The sequence below is a fragment of the Bos mutus genome, chromosome 26 (assembly GCF_027580195.1).
Source record: "Bos mutus isolate GX-2022 chromosome 26, NWIPB_WYAK_1.1, whole genome shotgun sequence".
In the NCBI taxonomy this organism is placed as follows: domain Eukaryota; kingdom Metazoa; phylum Chordata; class Mammalia; order Artiodactyla; family Bovidae; genus Bos; species Bos mutus.
Genome location: NC_091642.1, coordinates 1,765,133 through 1,790,787, shown reverse-complemented (window position 1 = coordinate 1,790,787; position 25,655 = coordinate 1,765,133). Strand labels below are relative to the sequence as shown.

At 45.8% G+C, this 25,655-nt stretch overlaps 1 protein-coding gene across 1 annotated transcript in view; it reads right to left on the bottom strand.

Annotated features, from left to right (window-relative positions):
* TCERG1L (transcription elongation regulator 1 like) overlaps positions 1–24,444 on the bottom strand; it is a 198,560-nt gene extending 174,116 nt beyond the window's left edge. The window contains exons 1-3 of the mRNA XM_070363955.1: positions 24,100–24,444; positions 21,878–22,024; positions 20,982–21,162 (exon numbers count right to left, since the gene is read on the bottom strand). Coding sequence (XP_070220056.1) covers positions 20,982–21,162; positions 21,878–22,024; positions 24,100–24,444 — 673 coding nt within the window. The remainder of the gene's footprint in view (positions 1–20,981; positions 21,163–21,877; positions 22,025–24,099) is intronic.
* Between the last annotated feature and the right edge of the window lie 1,211 nt (positions 24,445–25,655).

Here is a 25,655-nt window from a genome sequence, read left to right as displayed (position 1 = left end):
CAGAAAAAGAAAGGCAAATGGTTGTTTGAGGAGGCCTTACAAATAGCTGTGAAAAGAAGAGAAGTGAAAGTCAAAGGAGAAAAGGAAAGATATACCCATTTAAATGCAGAGTTTCAAAGAACAGCAAGAAGAGATAAGAAAGGCTTCCTCAGTGATCAATGCAAAGAAATAAAGGAAAAAAAATAGGATGGGAAAGACGAGAGATCTCTTCAAGAAAATTAGAGATACCAAGGGAACATTTCATGCAAAGATGGGCTCGATAAAGGACAGAAATGGTATGGACCTAACAGAAGCAGAAGATATTAAGAAGACGTGGCAAGAATACACAGAAAAACTGTACAAAAAAGATCTTCATGACCCAGATAATCACAATGGTGTAATCACTCACCTGGAGCCAGACATCCTGGAATGTGAAGTCAAGTGGGCCTTAGAAAGCATCACTACGAACAAAGCTAGTGGAGGTGATGGAATTCCAGTTGAGCTATTTCAAATCCTGAAAGATGATGCTGTGAAAGCGCTGCACTCAATATGCCTGCAAATTTGGAAAACTCAGCAGTGGCCACAGGACTGGAAAAGATCAGTTTTCACTCTAATGCCAAAGAAAGGCAATGCCAAAGAATGCTTAAATTAGCGCGCAATTGCACTCATCTCACACACTAGTAAAGCAATGCTTAAAATTCTCCAAGCAAGGCTTCAACAGTACATGAACCATGAACTTCCAAATGTTCAAGCTGGATTTAGAAAAAGCAAAGGAACCAGAGATCAAATTGCCAACATTCGTTGCGTGAGCAAAAAAGCAAGAGAGTTCTAGAAAAACATCTACTTCTGCTTTGTTGACTATACCAAAGCCTTTGACTGTGTGGATCACAACAAAGTGTGGAAAATTCTGAAAGAGATGGGAATACCAGACCACCTGACCTGCCTCTTGAGAAATCTGTATGCAGGTCAGGAAGCAACAGTTAGAACTGGACATGGAACAACAGACTTGTTCCAAATAGGAAAAAGAATACATCAAGGTTGCATATTGTCACCCTGCTTATTTAATTTAAATGCAGAGTATATCATGCGAAATGCAGGGCTTGTTGACCCACAAGCCAGAATCAAGATTGCTGGGAGAAGTATCAACAACCTCAGATATGCAGATAACACCACCTTTATGGCAGAAAGCAAAGAGGAACTAAAGAGCCTCTTCATAAAGGTTGAAGAAGAGAGTGAAAACGTTGGCTTAAAACTCAACATTCAAAAACTAAAGTCATGGCGTCTGGTCCCACCACTTCATGGCAAATACATGGGGAAAAAGTGAAAACAGGAACAGATTTCACCTTCTTGGGCTCCAAAATAACTGAGGGTGGTGACTGCACCCACAATATTAAAAGGCACTTGCTCCTTGGAAGAAAAGCTATGACAAACCTAGATAGCATGTTAAAAAGCAGAGACACTACTTTGCCAACAAAGGTCCATTTAGTCAAAGCTATGGTTTTCCAATAGTCATGTTTGGATGTGAGAGTTGTACTATAAAGAAAGCTGAATGTCAAAGAATTGATGCTTTTGAATTGCGGTGTTGGAGAAGACTCTTGACAGTCACTTGGACTGCAAGGAGATCCAACCAGTCCATTCTAAAGGAAATCAGTCCTGAATATGCATTGGAAGGACTGATGCTGAAGCTGAAACTCCAACCCTTTGGTCACCTGATGTGAAGAACTGACTCATTTGAAAAGATCCTGATGCTGGGAAAGATTGAAGGCAGGAGGAGAAGGGGGCGACAGAAGATGAGATGGTTGGATGGCATCACTGACTCTTTGGACATGAGTGTGAGCAAGCTGTGGGAGTTGGTGATAGACAGGGAGGCCTGGCATGCTGCAGTCTGTTGGGTCACAAAGAGTTGGATACGACTGAGCGATTGAACTGAACTGACTGAATTTTACATCTTGTTATACTTTTTAAAGAAAAATGAGCACTGAAGAATTGCTGCTCTTGAACTGTCGTGTTGGAGAAGGCTCTTGAGAGTCCCTTGGACTGCAAGGAGATCCAACCAGTCAATCCTAAAGGGAATTAGTCCTGAATATTCTTTGGAAGGACTGATGCTGAAACTCCAATCCTTTGGCCACCTGATGCGAAGAACTGACTCATTGGAAATGACCCTGATGCTGGGAAAGATTGAAGGCAGGAGGAGAAAGGGACAACGGAGGATGAGGTGGTTGGAAGGCATCACTGACTCGATGGGCATAAGTCTGAGTAAGCTCCAGGAGTTGGTGGTGGACAGAGAAGCCTGGCGTGCTGCAGTGCATGGAGTCTTACGAAGAGTCAGTGGACATGACTGAGTGACCGAACTGAACTGAACTGATACTTTTTAAAATGTGAGTACCAGAAATTTTTAGTTTCCATCTGTGGTTCTCACTGCATTTCCAATGGAGAATACTGCTTTAGAATGGGTACTGGCATTTAGAAGCTTCCAATGACAGGAAGGTAAGGTAATAATCATGCTTCGTTTAGAAACACACGGGTAACCCATGACCTGGCATTCCCTCCATCCTTTGTTTGCGGCATTTCAGCGCTGACGCCACAATTCAGGATCATGTCTGTTACTTACACTCGCATGTTTCAACGAAGTCATTCATTACTTTGTGAAATGTCACCAGTGGATTCAGGGGAAAAAACGATCACCAGGACATAAATTCCTAGTTCTTTAAAATGATGTGTGTCACGTTGACAAGCACAAATCTCATTTAGTTTTTTCATTATCTTGGCCATCTCTCAATTTTAGTTGGTGTCTGAATACTTTACCACTTGATCTGGGGGCACAGCCAATTTTCATACTGATGGGCCCTTGAAGTACAGTCTAGAAAAGATAAAGTGACCACACTTGATTACTGCCAAGAAGGCACCTGCCTCCATCCCGTCTGGAGACGCATCATGTAGGGAACATCTCTGCAGAGCCGTGGGGATGGAGCTGGCATCAGAGATGCGCTGAGGATGTCAGCCATTTGTGTGGATCACTAACACTAATGCAGCGAACTCTTGAAATAACTGCACTTTACAGGTGAGAAAGCTGAGGCACAGAGAGGATAAATAACCTCCCAAAGTCACACAGCTGCGGAGTGATTCCAGGCAAGAAGCGTGGAGAAGGCAATGGCAGCCCACTCCAGCATTCTTGCCTGGAGAATCCCATGGACAGAGGAGCCTGGCGGGCTACAATCTAAGGGGTTGCAGAGAGTCAGACACGACTGAGTGACTAAACAGAAACAACAAAAGCACTTATTAGAAGACAGCTTTGGATTAATGTTTCTCACATGCAAGTATTCTGATTTCTCCCAGATGGCATAATCCACGGTACTTCTTGCATTCTCTCCATCGATTTCTCAGCAGCCGGGGGAAGGTGTGAATACATTAGCTGGCTCGGGGACAGATCCCAAACTGGGCAGCACAGGCCTGAGGTGTCCATGAGGGCTTCCTGTTACCTCTAAGAGTCAAATGCCTTTTTGTCTTCTATTGAAATATCTGATTTCTGTGATAGGAAAGCAGTGTGTCTCCCCCAACTTTCTAAGTAAAACTGGGAACCTGAAAGATGATCTGTTTATCCCTTTTCCTCCAGAAATCGCTGGGCTCGGGGTGCCCCCCAGTTTGAGAGCTGAGGCCGCGGGACAGCAGTGACATCATAGTTTGACTTCCTAGTAAGTCGAGCTGAGTCCTGAGTAGGTGTGGCCAGTCTGCTTCTGTTTACTCCACCACGTCCACCCATCACTGGCATCCGGACGCACAGTCTTAGGTGAAGGCAGACCAGACGGTCCAGGACAGCTGCTCTGTGTGGACACAGTGGTCAGGGAAAGTCAGTGCTCACCTGCGCTGGACCCTGAGGCTCCCCAGGGCAGCTCCAAGGAGGAAACAAAAGACCTCTTCCTGAGGTTCTTCCAGACGTCTGACCCTGTGGCTACAAGATGGAGAAGCCCTCCTTCCCCAGACACGTTGTTGTTGCTGTTCATCGCTAAGTCATGTCCAACTCTTTGTGACCCCATGGACTGCAGCACACCAGGCTTCCCTGTCCTCCACCATCTCCCGGAGCTTGCTCAAACTCTTGTCCATCGAGTCGGTGATGCCATCCAACCACCTCATCCTCTGTCTCTCCCTTCTCCTTTTGCCTTCACGCTTTCCCAGCATCAGGGCCCCCAGATATAATGAGTGGTTAAAAACCAATCAAGCTTTAGGTTGATATCGGGCTATTTCTCTGTGGAACAGATGGCTGTGACTCCATTATGGTTCCATCAGAGTGATACAGCCAATGGGAGGCTCAAGCAGCATGTAATGTTCTCTTTTTTAACACCACAAAGAAGAAAGGAGTATTTTCATGCATTTTATGGCATTCTGTATTACATAAGTAATACATGCTCATTGCAAATGGGAAATGAAAGAAACTACATCATTGGAAATAAAAGTGGCCCCTCATCCCAACATCCAGTAATAACCCTTACATTTTCTGATGTTTCCTTCCGTCCTTTATCAGCACGTGTGTGAATGAGGACGTGGGTGCACTGCCTCTCAAAACTGGCATCATCTGGCTCACAGAGGTTGCAATCTGCTTCTAAAAATTAATAAAACAAAAACTTTTTCTTTTGTCTGATTCATCTTCCAAATCACTTCTACTAATGGTTGAAGAGTGCTCATTTTTATTGATACGTGGTAACTGACTTAACCAGTCATTTTAGTCATGGGCAGTTGTGTCAGTGTGTCTCCCCAACTTTCTAAGTAAAACTGGGAACCTGAAAGATGATCTGTTTATCCCTTTTCCTCCAGAAATCGCTGGGCTCGGGGTGCCCCCCAGTTTGAGAGCTGAGGCCTCGGGACAGCAGTGACATCATAGTTTGACTTCCTAGTAAGTCGAGCTGAGTCCTGAGTAGGTGTGGCCAGTCTGCTTCTGTTTACTCCACCACGTCCACCCATCACTGGCATCCGGACGCACAGTCTTAGGTGAAGGCAGACCAGACGGTCCAGGACAGCTGCTCTGTGTGGACACAGTGGTCAGGGAAAGTCAGTGCTCACCTGCGCTGGACCCTGAGGCTCCCCAGGGCAGCTCCAAGGAGGAAACAAAAGACCTCTTCCTGAGGTTCTTCCAGACGTCTGACCCTGTGGCTACAAGATGGAGAAGCCCTCCTTCCCCAGACACGTTGTTGTTGCTGTTCATCGCTAAGTCATGTCCAACTCTTTGTGACCCCATGGACTGCAGCACACCAGGCTTCCCTGTCCTCCACCATCTCCCGGAGCTTGCTCAAACTCTTGTCCATCGAGTCGGTGATGCCATCCAACCACCTCATCCTCTGTCTCTCCCTTCTCCTTTTGCCTTCACGCTTTCCCAGCATCAGGGCCCCCAGATATAATGAGTGGTTAAAAACCAATCAAGCTTTAGGTTGATATCGGGCTATTTCTCTGTGGAACAGATGGCTGTGACTCCATTATGGTTCCATCAGAGTGATACAGCCAATGGGAGGCTCAAGCAGCATGTAATGTTCTCTTTTAACACCACAAAGAAGAAAGGAGTATTTTCATGCATTTTATGGCATTCTGTATTACATAAGTAATACATGCTCATTGCAAATGGGAAATGAAAGAAACTACATCATTGGAAATAAAAGTGGCCCCTCATCCCAACATCCAGTAATAACCCTTACATTTTCTGATGTTTCCTTCCGTCCTTTATCAGCACGTGTGTGAATGAGGACGTGGGTGCACTGCCTCTCAAAACTGGCATCATCTGGCTCACAGAGGTTGCAATCTGCTTCTAAAAATTAATAAAACAAAAACTTTTTCTTTTGTCTGATTCATCTTCCAAATCACTTCTACTAATGGTTGAAGAGTGCTCATTTTTATTGATACGTGGTAACTGACTTAACCAGTCATTTTAGTCATGGGCAGTTGTGTTTTTTTTTCCTTTTGTTGTTATAAATTGACTACATGTTTGTTCTTTATTTAGCTTGCCATACGAGAATCACTGAGTGAAATTATATTAATTAAAAAAAACCTTCCTTGGAGCACAGCTGATTTGCACTGTTGTGTTTCTGGTGCAGTCGGGAAGATTCCCTGGAGGAGGGCGTGGCAGCTCACTCCAGTGCTCTTGCCTGGAGAATCCCATGAACAGAGGAGCCTGGCGGGCTGCAGTCCCTAGGGTCACAGAGAGCTGGACATGACTGAAGTGACTCAGCATGCACATACAGTGAAGTGAGTCAGTACAGACACACAAGGGTCTATGCTGGGCTCCCCACGTTGCTTGGTGGTGAAGACTCTGCCTGCTACGCGGGGGACATGGGCTCAGTCCCTGGGCTGGGAAGATCCCGTGGAGAACGAAAATGCAACTCATTCCAGAGTTCTGGCCTGAAGAAGTCCACGGTCTCTATAGTCCACGGGGTCACAAAGAGTCAGACAGGATTGAGTTTCACATCCAGAATTCTTGCCTGGGAAATCCCACTGACAGAGAAGCCTGGAGAACTCCAGTCCTTGGGGTCTCCAAATAGTCGGACACAATTTAGCGACTAAACAGCAACAATATCCACTCTATCTTTTAGATTCTTCCCCCAAATAGGTCGTTATAAAGTGCTGAATAGAGTGCCCTGTGCTACGCATACATGCATGTGTGTGTGTTAAGTTGCTTCAGTTGTGTCCGACTCTTTGTGACCCTGTGGACTATAGCCTACCAGGCTCCTCTGTCCATGGGATTGTCCAGGCAAGAATACTGGAGTGGGTCGCCATGCCCTCCTCCAGGGGATCTTCCGACCCAGGGATCAAACCCATGTCTCTTTTGTCTCCTACATTGGCAAGTGGGTTCTTTACCACTGCCGCCACCTGGGAAGCCCCCTGTGCTATACAATAGGTCCAAGGGTCCGTCCAGTCAAGGCTATGGTTTTTCCTGTGGTCATGTATGGATGCGAGAGTTGGACTGTGAAGAAAGCTGAGCGCTGAAGAATTGATGCTTTTGAACTGTTGTGTTGGAGAAGACTCTTGAGAGTCCCTTGGACTGCAAGGAGATCCAACCAGTCCATTCTGAAGGAGATCAGCCCTGGGATTTCTTTGGAAGGAATGATGCTAAAGCTGAAACTCCAGTACTTTGGCCACCTCATGTGAAGAATTGACTCATTGGAAAAGACTGATGCTGGGAGGGATTGGGGGCAGGAGGAGAAGGGGACGACAGAGGATGAGATGGCTGGATGGCATCGCTGACTCGATGGACGTGAGTCTGAGTGAACTCCGGGAGTTGGTGATGGACAGGGAGGCCTGGCGTGCTGCGATTCATGGGGTCGAAAAAAGTTGGACACGACTGAGCGACTGAACTGAACTGAACTGAATTATTTATTTTATATATAGTAATGGCACCCCACTCCAGTACTCTTGCCTGGAAAATCCCATGGATGGAGGAGCCTGGTGGGCTGCAGTCCATGGGGTCACTAAGAGTTGAACACGACTGAGCGACTTCACTTTCACTTTTCACTTTCATGCATTGGAGAAGGAAATGGCATCCTACTCCAGTGTTCTTGCCTGGAGAATCCCAGGGACGGGGAGCCTGGTGGGCTGCCGTCTGTGGGGTCGCACAGAGTTGGACACGACTGAAGCGACTTAGCAGCAGCAGCAGCAGCAGTGTGTGTGTATGCCAATCCCGATCTCCCAATTTGTCTCTCCCTGCTTTATCCCCTGGTAACCGTGATTTTGTGTTCTCTACTCTGACTCCACTCTGCTTCGTAAAGAAGTTCGTTTGTACCCTTCCCTTAGAGTCCGCATGTAAGTGATGTCGTGTGGTATCTGTCTTTCTGTGTCTGGCTTACTTCTCTCAGTGTAACAGTCTCCGGGTCTACTCATGTTGCTGCACATGGTATTATTCTGTTCCTTTTTATGGCTGGGTAATAGTCCACTGTACTTATGCACCATATCCTTTTTTGCATTCCTCTGTTGATGGACATCTAGGTTTCTTCCATGTCCTGGCTATTGTAAATAACACTGCAATGAACATTGGGGTACATTGTTCTTTCTGAATTATGGTTTTCTCCGGATTTATGCCCAGGAGTGGGGCCGTTGGGTCATAGGTAGTTCTATTTTTAGTTTTTTAAGGACCCTCCATTCTGTTCTCCTTCGTGGCTGGACCAGTTTACATTCCCACCACCAGTGTAGGAAGGTTCCCTCTTCTCCATATGCATTGCTTATAGATTTTGACCGGTGTCAGGTGCTACCTCATTGAAGTTTTGATTTGCATTTCTCTAATAATTAGTGATGTTGAGCATCTTTTCATGTGCTTTTTGGTAATCTGTAGGTCTTCTTTAGAAAAATGTTTATTTAGATCTTCTGCCGAGTTTTGATTGGGTAATTTTTTATACTGAAGTGCATGACCTATTTGTATATTTTAGAGACTAATCCCATGTCGGTTGTTTTGTTTGCAAATATTTGCTCCCATTCTGAGAGCTATCTTTTTGCTTGATTTATGGTTTCTTTTGCTGTGCAAAAGTTCATAAGTTTAATTAAATTCTATTTATTTAGATTTGTTTTTATTTTCATTACTCTAGGAAGTGTATCAGAAAAGATGTTGCTGTGATTTGTGTCCAAGAGTGTTCTGCCTATGTTTTAAACTAAGGCTTTTAGAGTGTCCAACCTTACATTTAAATATTTAATCAGAAAGAGAAATCAAGGGAACAATCCCACTTACCATCGCAACAAAAAGAATAAGATGCCTCGGAATAAACCTGCCTGAGGAGGCTCTGTTCTTCTTTCTCAAGATTATTTTGGGTATGTGGAGTCTTTTGCATTTCTGTACAAATTTTTAAATTTCTTCTTTTAGTTCTGTGACAAATGCCACTGGTGATTTGACATAGACTGCACTGACCCTGATCTCCATGGTTAGGATGGCCATCTGAACAATATTGATTCTTCCAGCCAAGAGCACAGCAGACCTTTCCACCTGCTTGTGTGTCTTCAGTTTCTTTCATCAGCATCTTACAGCTTTTGGAGTATGGTCTTTCCCTCTTCTTAATTCAGTTGCTCAGTCGCGTCCGACTCTCTGTGACCCCATGGTCTGCAGCACACGAGGCCCCCCTGTATCACCAACTCCTGGAGCTTGCTCACACTCATGTCCATCGAGCTCGTGATGCCATCCAACCATCTCATCCTCTGTCGTCCCCTTCTCCTCCTGCCTTCAACCTTTCCTGGCATCAGGGTCATTTCCAATGAGTCAGCTCTTCACATCAGGTGGCCAAAGGACCAGAGCTTCACCTCCAGCATCAGTCCTTCAGTGAATAGATCATGGTGTATGATCCTTCTACTGTATTGTTGGAGCTGGTTTGCTAGTATTTTGTTGAGGATTTTTACTCTATGTTCATCAGTGATGCTGGCCTGTAATTTGTGTGTGATATCTTTGTTTGCTTTCAGCATCAGGGTAATAATGGCCCCACAGATGAGTTTGGAAATGCTCCTTCCTGTGCAAATTTTTTGGGATAGTTTCAGAAAGACAGGTGTTAGCTCTTCTCTAAGTGTTTGGTAGAATTCACTTGTGAAACCAGGTCCTAGAATTCTGTTGTTGTTCAGTCCTAAGTCATGTCCGAATATCTGCAAACCCGTGAACCGCATCACGCCGGGCTTCCCTGTGCTTCACTGTTTCCTGCAGGTTCCTCACATTCATGTCCATCGAGTCGGTGATGTCATCCAACCATCTCTTCCTCTGTCGTCCTCTTCTCCTCTTGCCTTCAATCTTTCCCAGCATCAGGGTCTTTCCGATGAATCAATTCTTCACATCAAGTGGCCAAAGTATTGGACTTTCAATTTCAGCATCTGTCCTTCCAATGAACATTCAGGACTGATTTCTTTTAGGATTGACTGGTTTGATCTCCTTCTTGTCAAAGAGACTCTCGAGAGTCTTCTCCAGCACCACACTTCAAAAATATCAATTTCTTGGCCCTCAACCTTCTTTACGGTCCAACTCTCACATCCATACGCGACTACTGGAAAAACCATAGCTTTGACTAGATGGACCTCTGTTGGCAAACTAATACCTCTGCTTTTTAATATACTGTCTAGGTTTGTCTTAGCTTTTTGTCCAAGGAGCAAGTGCCTTTAATATCGTGGCTGCAGTCACCAACCTCTGTGATTTTGCAGCCCAAGAAAATGATCTGTCACTGTTTCCACGTTTCCCCCATGTATTTGCCATGAAGTGGTGGGACCAGACACCATGACTTTAGTTTTTTGGATGTTGACTTTTAAGCCAATGTTTCACTCTCTTCTTTTACCTTCATCAAGAGGCTCTTTAGTGAAGAGCCTCTTCACTAATCCTTTTAGGATTTGAAATAGCTGAGCTAGAATTGTAGTAATGATTCCTCTTCACTTTCTGCCATAAGGGTGGTGTCATCTGCATATCTAAGGGTGTTGATATTTCTCCCAGTAATCTTGATTCCAGCTTGTGAGTTATCCAGCCCAGCGTTTCTCATGATGTACTCTGCATTTAAGTTAAATAAGCAGGGTGACAATATGCAACCTTGACGTACTCCTTTCCCAATTTTGAACCAGTCCATTGTTCCATGTCCAGTTCTGACTGTTGCTTCTTGACCTGCGTACAGGATTCTCAGGAGGCAGATAATGTAGTCTGGTATTCCTGTCTCTTTAAGAATTTTCCATTGTTTGCTGTGATCTATACAGTCAAAGGCTATAGCATAGTCAATTGAGCAGAAGTAGATTTTTTTTTTCTGAAATTCCTTTGCTTTTTCTATGATCCAATGGATGTTGGCAATTTGATCTCTGGGTTCTCTGCCTCTCCTAAATCCAACTTGAACATCTGGAAGTTCTTGATTCACATACTGTTAATGTCTAGCTTGTAGGATTGTGAGCATAATTTTGCTAGCATGTGAAATGAGTGCAATTGTATGGTAATTTGAACATTCTTTGGCATTGCCTTTCTTTGGGATTGGAATGAAAACTGACCTTTTCCAGGCCTGGGGCCACTGATGAGTTTTCCAAGTTTGTTGGCATGTTGAGTGCAGCACTTTGACAGCATCAACTTTTAGGATTTGAAATAGCTGAGCTAGAATTGTAGTAATGCTTCCTAAGGCCCACTTGACTTCACACTTAAGGATGTCTGTCTCTAGGTGAGTGACCATCACTGACAGTTGAGGGGGCACAAATATTAAGACACAGAGTGGGCACAAAGTTTACCCAGGTCATTAAGACTTTCTGTACAGTTCTTCTGTGTATTTTTGCCTGCTCTTCTTAATCTCTTCAGCTTCTGTTAGGTCCATACCATTTCTGTCCTTTATTGTGCCCATCTTTGCATGAAATGTTCCCTTGCTGCTGCTGCTAAGTCACTTCAGTTGTGTCTGACCCTGTGCGACCCCATAGACAGCAGCCCAGCAGGCTCCCCCGTCCCTGGGATTCTCCAGGCAAGAACACTGGAGTGGGTTGCCATTTCCTTCTCCAATGCATGAAAGTGAAAAGTGAAAGTGAAGTTGCTCAGTCATGTCCGACTCTTAGTGACCCCATGGACTGAAGCCCACCAGGCTCCTCCATCCATGGGATTTTCCAGGCAAGAGTACTGGAGTGGGGTGCCATTGCCTTCTCCGGAAATGTTCCCTTAGTACCTCCAATGTTCTTGAAGAGATCTCTAGTGTTTCCCATTCTATTGTTCTTTTTTCTATTTCCTTGCATTGTCTACTTAAGAAGCCTCCTCATCTCTCCTTGCTATTCTCCGCTCATGAGTCACCACAATAATTCTGCATTTATGATACCATGTTTTATTTTTGTCCAGTATTTTCCTTTTGCTTTTTCATATTTTCCATTACTGTGATGAAATTCTCTATTTTTCATCCATGTTGCCATCCTTTTCCATTAGACTCATAAATATATGAATCATAGTTATTTCAAAGTCCCTGACTGACAGTTTCAAAATATATCATCTTAGGATCTGATTCTACTGTTTATCTTGTCTGTTGACCATTGCTTTCATTTCCTGCTTTGTGTGTCTTGTAGGCTTTTTGTTCAAAGCCAGACGTCACGTATTTTCACAGGTGGCGCTAGTGGTAAAGAACCTGCCAGCAATGCAGCAGAGACGCGGGTTTGATCCCTGGATTAGAAAGGTCCCCGGAGGAGGGCGTGGGAACCCACTCCAGTATTCTTGCCTGGAGAATCCCATGGACAGAGGAGCCTGGCAGGCCATGGTCCATGGGGTCATGAAGAACTGGACACGACTGAGTGAATCAGCACGCAGATGTCATGAGCAGAACAGCAGAGAATGAAGTAAATAGGATCCCCCTGGAAATGGGCACTCCTATCCTCTGCCAGGGCGTTAGTGAACAAGTGTGTCGCTGGGAGTTGACCTGCTTGAGTGTTTCTGCCACAATCGCCTGCCACGCCCACAGGCCCCTTAACAATGTCTTTTTCTTAGAGTGAGTTCTGGGGTGTCTACATCTTAATATTTGTGCCTCCTCCACTTTCAGTGATCCCCATATTCCTGCGTGACACAAAAGCCACTCTCCGTGCCCGCCCTGCTCCAGGGGCAGATGGCTGCTGCATTCATTAAATGTGAAAGGTTGGCTAAAGGGCAGGAGTCCTTGGCCGGGGTCAGTCTTGGATAACCTTGTTATCTGGCTTCCAATGCAGAGAGTTTCCTAGTGTTTCAGCTTCTTTTATTCTATTTGAGGGATTTTTAAATACTTTGTATCCTCACATTTCTCACTTCTCCTCTTCCCAATTTTACCAACATAATTTGAGGTTATGTATTGAGATTATAGTTATTTTTCTCAGCTTTAGTTTGGGGAGAAAAAACTTGTCAGAATTTTTCACTCACTTTTTAACCAAATTAACAAATATTTACATATATTCTAAATGATTGAAAAAAATTGTTGACAATTACAGATATTTTGGAACCTGTCACCACCCCATTTTTAGCTGTTGCTTTAGGTTAATTTGTCAGTTAGAGGAAACTTAAGAGAAAAAAATAAATTTTTATGATATAAAGTTTTCCAAAATTTTCATACTCTATAAAAAATTCTAAAGGGATAGCATTGTCATGATTTGAAAATTAGAGGAAACAGAGAGTTAACCTGTTTTTTCCCTAAATCTTACTGTTAATTGCTTGACAAAATAGAATGAGTAGGAACAGATTCCAAATCACCATGTAAAACTCGAATAAACAAAACCAGACAGAACATACAAGGCAGAGCAGAAGAACGAAGACAGACTAGAATGAAGCGATAACAAAAGACCACAAGAAACAGGAACATACAAGGCAGAGCAGAAGAACGAAGACAGGCTAGAATGAAGCGATAACAAAAGACCACAAGAAACAGGAACATACAAGGCAGAGCAGAAGAACGAAGATAACAAAAGACGATAAACAGAAAGACGAAGACAGGCTAGAAACAGAACAACAAAAGACCACAAGAAACAGGAACAGAGCAGAAGAAGAACGAAGACAGGCTAGAATAACAAAAAAAGACCACAAGAAACAGGAACATACAAGGCAGAGCAGAAGAAGACAAAAAAAAAGACAGGCTAGAATGAGCAGAAGAAACGAAGACAGGCTAAAAGACCAAAAGACCGAGAAACAGAACATACAAGGCAGAGCAGAAGAACGAAGACAGGCTAGAATGAAGCGATAACAAAAGACCCCGAGAAACAGGAACATACAAGGCAGAGCAGAAGAATGAAGACAGACTAGAATGAAGCAATAACAAAAGACCGCAAGAAACAGGAACAATAACGTGACAGAGAGAATACAAAATCAGGAAGTCAAATATAAGTATGCTGACGTATAATATCGGAGAAGGCAATGGCACCCCACTCCAGTACTCTTGCCTGGAAAATCCCATGGACAGAGGAGCCTGGTGGGCTGCAGTCCATGGGGTCGCACAGAGTCGGACACGACCGAAGCAACTTAGCAGCAGCAGAAGTATAATATAAGTATCCACCTTTAAAAAGCAAAAGCAGAAACTGTGCCTTTAAACAACAGACCTAAACTTAAAACAATTGCAACCGATTCGAATTGCTGTAACGGCAGAAAACAGCACGATAGTTTAAAGCAACTTTCCTCCAACTAAAAAATAAATTAGAAAGGTAAGGAAAACACTGATGAGCAAAATAACCTAGAAATGTGGAATGGCAGCAACATTAATGTGAGACGAAGTAGAGCTTGAGGCGAGAACATTAGAAGAGAAGAAGGCGACCCATCAGTGGCTCGAGGATGTCTCTTCCTTGCTGACACGTACGGATGACTTCTTGTTGGGCATTTATTTCTTTGATCACAAACTTTTCCCCCTCCTAACTCCCTAAGGCTTTCCCCACCAGGGGGTCACATCTCACGCTGCACCCTGATCTGAAGCTGTGTCCTGCAGGCAGCGGCTCTCCACTCATACGCTTCAGCGAGACACAGGGAGCCAGGCCCCCAGTTTGGCCACACTAACACATCTGCCGCGTTAGATTCGTGTTTAAAGGAGTTCAAATCAATATTGATGTGCCATTTGCCTTCTACCTCACACATCACCTTGTCATGACCCCACCTCTGTTTGCTGTCGTAGCTAAGCGTGAAGAAGCCTTTCATGCCATCTTCTGCCACCTGATCCAGACCCCCTTTCCGTGCGACTTCATGCCTCTGCCAGCTCCCTGTTGATTTTTCTTTTATTGCTTTGCTACACCATTCTTTTCTTCTTATTAAGCTAAACCAAGCACTGATTTATACAAAATGTTTACAAGTTCCTGTGCAGAAGCCTTTTCCCAGATCTGCCTTCCTTCTGTATGTTTTGAGTAAATGCATCTTTCTTGAAGCAGAGTAGTTTCCGGGGCTCCACCACATCTCCCATTTTCTCTCCCTCTCTCTAGTCTTCTTTGAAAGTCACAGTCAGTATTTTTTCCCCAGCAAGATATTGGTAGAATCAGGCTCTTTGATCTCAAGCCGAAGGGCAATGCGATACAGACAACTTTTAGGCAAATCTCCAGTTTCCAGCAGAGTGTCATGTCTTGTGTCTTTACTGCGCAGAAGCTGAGTTTATCATTCTCCAGCTTGATATGCTGAGTCTGAGTTGGTGTATTTCTGAATGGCTTAAAAGACTCTGAAGTCCTATTTTTAGACATGAAGAGCAGAAACTCTTCGGAAAGGACCATTTCCATGCTGGTCCTGCTCCCATCTCCAGCTGTGATAAACCTCACATCCTCAGAAGCGATGCAAGTCCATTCCTCCCTGGGATGAAGAGGGCCCCGGTGCTGCATGGGAGAAGGGAGATGCTGGCAGCAGAGACACAGGATGAGGCCGCCCCCCAAGCGCAGAGACCTTCAGAAAGAAGGGCGTGCCTGTGCCGGCCCCGGGCAACCTCACCCTCCTGCATCAACCTCTGAGGCCTAGAGTGCTTCCCAGTGCAGTCCATTCACACCGTGATGAGGGATTATCCCTTAAAAAGCCACTAACCCATTCACTGGAGACTTTGGTTTCTAATACAGTTGGAGCATTGCATACGTTGGTACGCTGGCACACTGGCATTTATTTTTCAGTAAGGACGTGCTGCCTTCTCTTTGTCTGCTCTGCTTCCTGAGGATGGATTCACACTTGCCTGGAGAAACCACGGCTCCAGAGCTGAGGAAGGGTGGAAAACCCCGACACCCCGGAGAGGGCCCAGGACTCAGCAAGTCCTGCCCAATACTAGGATTCCTCTTGCAAGGAGAGGCCCCGCGCTGGGCCACCGCTGCCCCCACGCCACTGCTCCCCTCCCAAGGCTTCTCACCCGATGAAACGTTTGCTAGGGGTTTATGTGACGCTGCCTGCTCCACTCCTGTGCTGGCTCTCCCGCCTCTGGAGATCAAGTTCTCTGATCTCCGTGTGTTTCGGCACATCGTCACCCCGCCCCTCCTGCAGAGACCTTCCCTGATCACCTCCTGAGACTCTCTGCACATGTCTGCAGAGAGCCCCCAGGACCGCAGCACTGGGTGGTCATCTACCGACTGCACGTGCCCTGGGAGAGCGTGCGCCGTGAGGGCATCTTGCAGCGTCCATGCCTACGTCGCCGGCAGGAGAGGAGGCGCCTCCGATGAGTGCAGACGGGAACACGACTGACCTCCACTCTACGCTTCTCAGGGGCCAACGGGCTCTCTTCAGGTCTGCGTCTAACAGCAAATCACCATCTTTATTCTCAATACATCAGTTTAATATATACATAAAAATGAACTCCTTCAAAATACGCATTCAATTTTAGAGGATTTACCCCAATTTGATCAAGTTGTGCCAATATTATATAAGACCCTGTTGTGGTACAGTTACTGCTTAACCAACCACAGACCAGAAGGTGATATCAATGGGATTCTCAGAGGTCACAACATCCCTACCCACCCCAACCTCTAACTCACTTCAACAAACCACATGCTCATTCAGAAAAAGCCACTTCTGAGTTTCCATGAGTAGCTAGGGCATCATGGTCCCTCAGGCTCCCTTGTACAAGGCACTCAATGTGCCTAGAAAAGTACAAGCACTTTGACTAGATCTCTTAGCGTGACAATGAAGCAAAGGGGCTTTGAGGAGACACCTAGGTTTTAAAAAAAAAAAAAAAAAAAAAAGCCACTTCTGAATGTCACAGCATTTGAGCTCATGGTACATTCTGCCATTGTCAAGACTGATCATTACACAAAGGCACTATCTTTCCAAGAAAGGAAAATGCGCTGGACCTGCTAGCCCCGTTTAAAACAAGGCAGGTCTGACTCTCTCCTGGTTCTCCTGGAGTTCTAATAGCACTTCTTTGATGAATTTAAAGTGCATTAATAAAATATATCTATGATCCTAAGGCCATTTACTCTGAACATAATTTATAAGCAGATCAACTTAAGATATCACTTATATAATATATTCATATGTTAATTACATATGAATATACTATATATTATATGATATACCTGCCTCCTGAGAAATCTGTATGCAGGTCAAGAAGCAACAGTTAGAACCAGACATGGAACAACAGACTGGTTCCAAATTGGGAAAGGAGCATGTCAAGGCTGTATATTGTCCCCCTGCTTATCTGCAGAGCACATCATGCGAAATACTGTGATGGATGAAGCACAAGCTGGAATCAAGATTGCCTGGAGAAATGTCAATAACCTCAGATATGCAGATAACACCACCCTTATGGCAGAAAGTGAAGAAGAACTAAAGAGCCTCTTGATGAAAGTGAAAGAGGAGAGTGAAAAAGTTGGGTTAAAACCCAACATTCAGAAAACTAAGATCATGGCATCCGGTCCCATCACTTCAGGGCAAATAGATGGTAAACAGTGTAAACAGTGAGAGGCTTTCTTGGCTCCAAAATCACTGCAGATGGTGACCGCAGCCATGAAATTAAAAGACGCTTGCTCCTTAGAAGAAAAGTTATGACCAACCTACACAGGGTATTAAAAAGCAGAGACATTACTTTGCCAACAAAGGTCCATCTAGTCAAGGCTATGGTTTTTCCAGTGGTCATGTATGATGTGAATTGGACCATAAAGAAAGCTGAGCACTGAAGAATTGAGGCTTTTGAACTGTGGTGTTGGAGAAGACTCTTGAGGGTCCCTTGGGCTGCAAGGAGATCCAACCAATCATCAGTCCTGAATATTCACTGGAAGGACTGATGCTGAAGCTGAAACTCCAATACTTTGGCCACCTGATGTGAAGAACTGACTCATTGGAAAAGACTCTGATGCTGGGAAAGATTGAAGGAGGGAGGAGAAGGGGATGACAGAAGATGAGATGGTTGGATGTCATCACCTACACAATGGACATGAGTTTGAACAAACTCTGGGAGTTGGTGATAGACAGGGAAGCCTGGCATGCTGCAGTCCTTGGGGTCATAAAGAGTTGGACATGACTGACTGACTGAACTGAACTGATATTTATAAATGTATAAATTTATCTAATATAAAACAAAATAATAAATTTATCAATTTATATCAAGTATAAAATTTAAAACAGTAACTTTCCATAACATACCTGAAAATTTACATGTAAAATGTTTTAATGAGGCTATCTGATATTTTCTCACAAATTATAATAACATTGAAACAATAAATCTTTTAACTACCTTCCCACTTTACTTGTTCCCCTTTCTAAGTTCTCAGTCAAGCAGTCAGTAACATATAAACAATCCCCTAAATGTATTCTTTGGTGCTTCCTGGGTAGCTCAAATGGTAAAGAATCTGCCCGCAGTATAGGGGACCTAAGTTTGATCCCTGGGTCAGGAAGACCCCCTGGAGAAGGGCATGGCAACCCACGCTAGTATTCTTGCCTGGAGAATCCCATGGACAGAAATGCATTATTTGGACTAAGGGTCATTTAACACATGTTTTCCAGATTACTAATTTCTAAGAATTCTGAAATGTATCAAGAAATCAAAACTTCCATATATCAGTTCAGAAACTTCCATCTCAAAACAAAAGCGTTTGACTTAGTAAAATAGCTCTGATGACAGATATATTATTCCCCAAAAGATATGTAAGCCATATTACATTCTTATGGTTCATAATTCCAAAAAACAGCCCAAGAATCAAAGGAAGAGACCTGAGAAATGGAAGATGAGGTGGAGTTACTCTACAATCGACCATGTTAGTAAGAAGTGATTATTTTGTTTCATCGTTTAATATAGCTTAGCCAAAAAAGTCAGGGGCTCCCAGGCAGCGCCAGTGGTAAAGAATCTGCCCGCCCACGCAGGAGACGCGGGTGTGATCCCTGCGTCAGGAAAAGCCCCTGGAGGAGGAAATGGCAACTCGCTCCGGTATTATTGCCTGGGAAACTCCATGGACAGAGGAGCCTGCTTAGCTACATGGGGTGACCGGAGTCCACGTCACCATAAGTCCATGGGGTGACAAAGAATCAGACATGACTGTATGACTGAGCACACATTACAAAACGTCAGGAGGTAAAATTTACACGGATATGCTTCAAGTACGAAATATGTGCCACAAAAAGTAAGTAAAAACACCCTGTGATAGAAAAGCTATGATAATTTGCCAGAAGCTCCTTCAACTAAGTAGATATTTAGCATTCCCACAGTATGGGTTTTCTAAGAAAATTCAGGTATAATGCAAATGTCAGTATGATATTCAAGAGTGAGCCGACAGGAGGAAAGGTCACTCAAAGGTTTTGTTCGAACAATGAACTAATTTCACTATTTTTTAAACTGTATGTGCTGATTACTTTGGTGACAGCGTTGATAATGCACTGCTGCTGCTGCTAAGTCGCATCAATTGTGTCTGACTCTGTGTGACCCCATAGACGGCAGCCCAACAGGATCCCCCGTCCCCAGGATTCCCCAGGCAAGAACACTGGAGTGGGTTGCCATTGCCTTCTCTGATAATGCACTAGGAAAGTAAAAGATCCTACTTTCAAGTCCCAAAGAGACGTCTGAAGCCCTGGATACCTGTATATTACATGCTCTCGGATCCTCTCTTGTCACCATCCAATTAGAAAGGAAATGTGACCACCTTAGTGTCAACTAAATGTATGCTCATACGACGCTTGCTCAGACCCTAGTAACTCAGTGATAGATGACAACAGGGACAGAGGCACATTGCAGTCAAGAATCACAGCTTCAGCCCGTGAGAACACACAAATGCAGTAAGGCCCCTCCACAGGCCCCTTCAGCTGCGAACTTCCAAAGATGTGGACGTGAGCGTTCACACATCCAGTCAGGTAGGTCAGCCTGTGTTGGCGTGTGCTGTCACACACATGCGTCCTCTGCAAGTGGCCGCACTTTTGTGGACTTTGCGGCACTGTGCTGGGTAGAGGACAGGAGCACAGTGTCTTTCTTTCAAGCCCAAGATGTCCAGAAGCAACGATAAAAGCAGTGGTGAGGCAACCGGAACGACCGTACTTTTCACGGTACTGTACTGCAAGATTAAAGATGTTTTCTTTACTTTTTCTGTTTTTTTTTTTTTTTAATGTATGATTTGTGTGAAAATATTACAAACCTATTACAGCACAGGGCTATATAGCCCATGGTGTTGGCTGGGTACCTAGGCTAAATTTGTTGGATTTACGAATAAATCAGCCTTATGAATGCACTCTCAGAACTGAACTTGCTCATCTGTAGGGGACTTGCTGGCATTGAGTGTTCTTTCTGACTTATTGATAAGTAGTGCCCAGAGCAAATTAGACTCATGAGGCAGAAGAAGAGGGAGGAAAACAAATACGTCTCCCAAACCAGCAATGAACTTCCCACAGGTACATGTCCTTATTGCTAAATTTTAGAGCCACACACTGAGACAATCTTGGTAGGTAGGAAATTACAAGGAAGATAATGAAATTCTGAAGTCATAAAGTATCCTGTAATGGAAGGTGTTGCAAGATAATTGTGGCATGGGTAACATTTGCTTTTGTAATATGATCATATGTTAAGGTGATTTTTAAAATCAACTTAAAAATTCATAAGATGATTTTATTCTCTTGTTACTATATAGGTTTATTATATCATCTTTCAACCGGAGATTATTTCATGGGAGTCTGTTCCAGGACAAATGTTCTCTCAGGTCACTAGACTCCAAAGATAGAACCGAATCCGTCTCCCAAGCAGCACACTTTTATAGACCATAGCCAGTATCACCCACACCCCTCCAAATCTTATGTGTGTCTGTGTCCTGTGGACCACAGAGCTGTGAACCTTTTCCTACATAAGAAACACGTTTAAAAAGAGTTGCCTGATCAATTAGGGCCCCTCTTAAGAGCTATCCACAGAGGATTTGGTCCCATTCTAAAAACAGAGCACCAAAAACGTGATTCTGTGCAAATTGTTTCAGCCATCTCTTCACCTTAAAACAGATTCCATTCTCCAAAAATACAGTGAATAATCAAACCCAAACTCAATTTCTTTATGAAAAGGAATCCTGACCACAGAAAAGGGATTATATTTTCCTGGAAGAATTATGTCATTAAATGACAGAGATAGTTTTCATACCTAGAACTAGTCTGTAGCTAAAGCTAGCAAACAAACGCAAAACCAACCGCACGCTGTCACTGCCGTTTGGGCACCAACCTGGCAGGGGCTGAGGAGCTATCAGCACTGTGGGCAGAGGCCTGGAGGCGGGAGCTGGTCTGGACAGAGACACGGCTACTTGGTTTGTCAACAGCTGAGGCTTTTGGGGCCCATGAAACAATCTTGATTCCTCAGGATATATCCACGTTGAGTCCAGAGCCAAGGAATTATTTAAAAAGATCTGTCCAAAGAGAAAGCAAGCATAACATGGAAGACCATGAAGGCTGTAAAATGCTTATCCTGTCTAACGCTGAATCCTGAAGATTCTATGGGTGGGACTCTTCAGGAGCACTCTTGATGCTTGGGGTTTTGGCATCAGTCACTTTCTGGGCCTGGTCTTCGGCTATTCACTTGGTCAGTTCATTCCAGCAGCCAGTTAACAGATGAGCGAGTCGCCTCAGGAGGCGAGCAGCATGTGGGGAAACAAGCCACATACTGCTTTCCCTTGGTTTTCAAGTAAACAAAGTGTGGCCAGTATATGTGAATTCAAAAGTCAGGATAAACCATGAGAAAGATGAGCACTCAAAGCGGTAGTGGCAAGGAAAATGCTTTTCAAATGTATTTTCGAGTTATATAATGTTTAAGGCTAGATTCTGATCAATGGGTACAAATTTAAAAACCGAAAAATTCAAAAGGTAGATTCTGATTCAGAAGTAGAACTTTTCTGTTTTTCCATGGAATCCAAATATTTTAAGCTAAAACAAAATCCCCCACCATCACCATCTACTGGTGCTTTTGAACAGGCCAGTCTTATTCTGAAAAGGTTTCTCTCTAGAGCTAATGGTGGATCTACTGCAATAAGAAACTAGAAATATACCATAGTTTTTGTCGTAGGAATACCCAACAACTTAGTAACAAGTAGCCCATCTGTCCAATGAAACCAACTGAATTTTTACCTTACAGTTAGGGATCCTTTTGTCTATCCAGCTTTTCCCAACAGGAAGTGGAAGAGCAGATGTGCAGACATGTGGGAAAATGGGCACCAGTTCCACAGAGGAAGAGGGGGAAAGTCCAATCGATGGGGAATGACCACCAAACAGCCACTGGAACCCAAGGAAAGAGAAGGGCATGCTCATTAGCCTGTATCAGTCGACTCTACTTCGTACCAAAAGATGCTGGGGTAGCTGCTTTAAAAGGGAATTTTAAAATGCATGTATTTGGTTATGAGAAAAATTTCCTCTTTCCAGTCCCCAAACCCCACAAATATTCAAAAATTCTAAAAATTTATAAAAGTTTCTGTATCTGAATCATCACAATGCATTGACAACACCGCATCCTTTAACATTAGGAAAGAACTTCTAAAGCACAAAACCACAAGAGCATGGTAAGAAATGAATTTCTGCCCTGAGAACAAGACAAACCATAGTGGAAAGGGGACATGCTGGGTATTCCTTTTATAATTCTTGAATTTTCTTCATAAGCAAGCAGAGAGCTATATTTTATTATATTCTTTTCCATACAACATCTCATATTAGTTATACCCATCACCTTAAAAGCAGGGACTGGCAATATTTTCAAAATAAGAGGTTAAGATTCAAAGTTTTCCAAGGTCCACAAATGCAAATAGATTCCAAGGCAAAGAAAATGTGAGTGAGATCATCACGTAACTCAAAGTCCCGAGGCACAGAATAAGGCAGCAAACGTCGAAAGGGGACAGACGGTTTAGGAGAAAGTCTCTCTAATTCAATTAACTGAATCGTTATCAGTGGAGAATAGGTTCATTGTTCAATGATATGGAATGCTTCAATATGCATTTGTTTTAAAATCATAAAAGCATTTTTGAATTTCCTGTTATGTGAAAATGTTCTTCTAAGATAAATACTGTTTTTAACAGAAAATATGCAGCACACAATATTTTAAAGATTAATATTGTTTGGGAGAGGTTTTGTGTTTTAAATTTACACAAGAAAAAAAATGCAGTTTTCTATACAGGAAAAAAAAAATTGTAGTTCCTTGACATTATATACCTCTAGTGGTAGTACTGGGATATCACAACCCCTTCAAAATAGCAAAAAAAAAAAAAAAAAGAAAGAAAGAAAGAAAAAAGAAAAAAAGAAAGAAAGAAAAGGAAAAACTACCAATGCTTATTAAAATATATATATATACAACATGAACATGACTGCATCACACGTCAAAACACCATATCCATTACCACATATGTGATGTATCATTATATCCAAAGACCAATTTAGGAAGAGTTAACCACATCTTTTAGAAAAGCTTACAATAGAATGTTGGAATTAAATTAATGATGTTGTGTATTCTGTCATCCACTCATTTGAATATGCTATGGATGATAATCAATGGAATAAAATACACATTATTCCCTGATTTAAATCCATCTGCATAGTTAGATAGCACACAATGGATCTTGCCAAAACCAGCTTGTCCTAGTCCGTTGCACCATTAATCAAAGGTACAGTCACTTTCTCTTTTTAATTCCAGGTTTGCAACGCCAAACTCCTCTAAAGTGCAATATGACAATAGCTAATCTAGTGGACTCGGGCAGGCTAGGGTGGGAGTGGAAATCACCCAGTAGCGTTTCTCAGTATTAAAGCCAGGGTTTTCCTGCAGGCTTCCACCGGTTTGAATTTTCTTAAGCATTGTCCTGAGTCTATTTTCAAATGGAAAAAAAAAACACTAGATCAGAATCAGAAATAGCTATTGATTCCCAGCTTGGTTTTCAAGCCTGGCAGAGGCTGTAAAAGTATTAACTTCTATCCGCTAAGTCGGCCACAGTCCGCAGAGGCAGCGCTGGGCTTTCGAGGCGCCGACTTCAGCACCGCGCTTTGGACAGCGACCCCGGCAGGGGCCAAAGTTGGGGCGGGCAGTCCCGACTCTGGTTTTGAGGCGCGGGTCTCCAAACTGCCCAGCGAGAGACCGGGGAGAAAGACTTGCAAAAGCTGCCAGAGGCGGAACGGGACGTCGGAGCGTGAACTTTGTTGTCCATGCATGGCTGCCAGGCTGCGCCCTGATGAGCTGGGGGCCCGAGGACCACTGCGGGAGGAGGGAGTGCGCGCCAAGGGGCCGGGGCCGCCGGAGTGGGGGCAAGGGCGGCGCCCAGGGGCAGGGGGACGCCGGCCACCCCGAGCCCGGGTAGGGGCCGGGGACGCGTTACCTGCCCGTTGAGCACGGGGTAGCGGTGCGCGGCGGCGGCGGCGGCGGCGTGGTCTGGCGCAGAGGGCAGCGGCAGGAGCGGCAACAGGGGCTCGCCAGGAGCTTGCCAGGCGGGCAGCCCCGGGAGAAGCGGGCCGGCGGGGGGCTGCGCCGAGGCGAGCAGCACGGGCGGGGGCGCGACCCCCGCGCCCAGCCGGAGCAGCCCGGCCGAGCCGGGCACCATCCAAACCCAGGGCGGCGGCGGCGGCGGCGGGTCTGCATTCATCGGCCAGAGGAGAGGCTGCCGCCGGCGGGGCTGGTGCTGCAGCTGCCGCCGCCGCCGCTGGAGCCTGGCGCCCACCAGCATCCTACATCCCGGCGCGGGCGGCGGCGGCGGGGGCGGCGGGCGCCCGAGGTGCTGGCCGGCGGCGGCGCGGGCTCCGGAGCCAACTCACTTGGTTCCGCGGCGCGGCCGCTCGCTCCGCCCCTGCCCCGCGCGGGGAGCCCCTCCTCCCGCCCGCCGCCCTCCTCTCCGAGCGCGTTCGCCCCGCGCCGCCGCCGCCCCCAGGCCCCGGGCCGGGCTCGCAGCGTCTCCGGATCCCGGGCTCCGGCCGGCGCGCGCCCCTGAACCCCTGAGGCCGGCGGCGGGAGAGGGGAATAGGGGGCGGGGAGAGGGCGGGGGCGCGGGGCGCTGAGGGCGCGCCTGGCCGGGATCCCGCGGATCGCGCCCAGGGCTCAGATGTGGTCACCGGAGGCCTCCGGCTCTCGCGGACGGAGCGCACGCAGGGAAGGCACGCACGGCTCGGCCCGGAGCCGGGGTCCACCAGCAGCAGCGAGCGGAGGCCAAGGTGGCGGCGCTGGAGCCTGGCACGTCCCGCCGCCGGGCGGGGCTGGGGGCGCTGGCGCGGACCGCTCTCTGCCTGGTTTTATCGGGGTCAACCGCGGAGGGCCCCGAGGGGACGCTGGCTGCAGCCTCCGAAGCCGAGCGGGCACCAGTTTCCACCCGGGGCGGGTAGATGACACTCCCTCTTTGGAGAATCTGCCAAACACTTTCCTAGGCCCTCAGCGCGCCCTCCGCCCGATGGCCCCTACCCCGCGCCTCAGCACCCAGGTGCCGCTCTCCGGGCAGGTCGCCTCCGGGCCTTTGCACAGGACGTCCGGTGGTCGCTGGGATTGCCCGTTGTGAGCGGGCCCTGGACTGTACTGGATCCAGAATTGTGCGGCTCCTTTCCCCACCGCACGCGGCCTCCGCAGTGCAGCCCTGCGCTGCTTGGGGCCAAGGACCACCACCCCTCCTGCGGGGACCCTCTCTCGGCCTGCACCGCGGAGCCTGGCTTGGCGCTGGTCACACGCAGTTGCCGCCAGGCGGCGCGCGCCCCTGCTGACCTCCGTCCTGCTGCAGACCCGAGTCCCGCGCGGTCTCTCCCTGGGATGCCGGCCCTGAGACCCAGCCCAGCTCTGGGCAGCTCGCACAGATAGCTGGATGGAGACTTCCATGTGCTAATGAACTCCTTAGGGCGCCGGAGAAACCTCAGCGCAGCCACAGCGCAAGCCCAGTGCTTCTCAGGAGCATCTGGT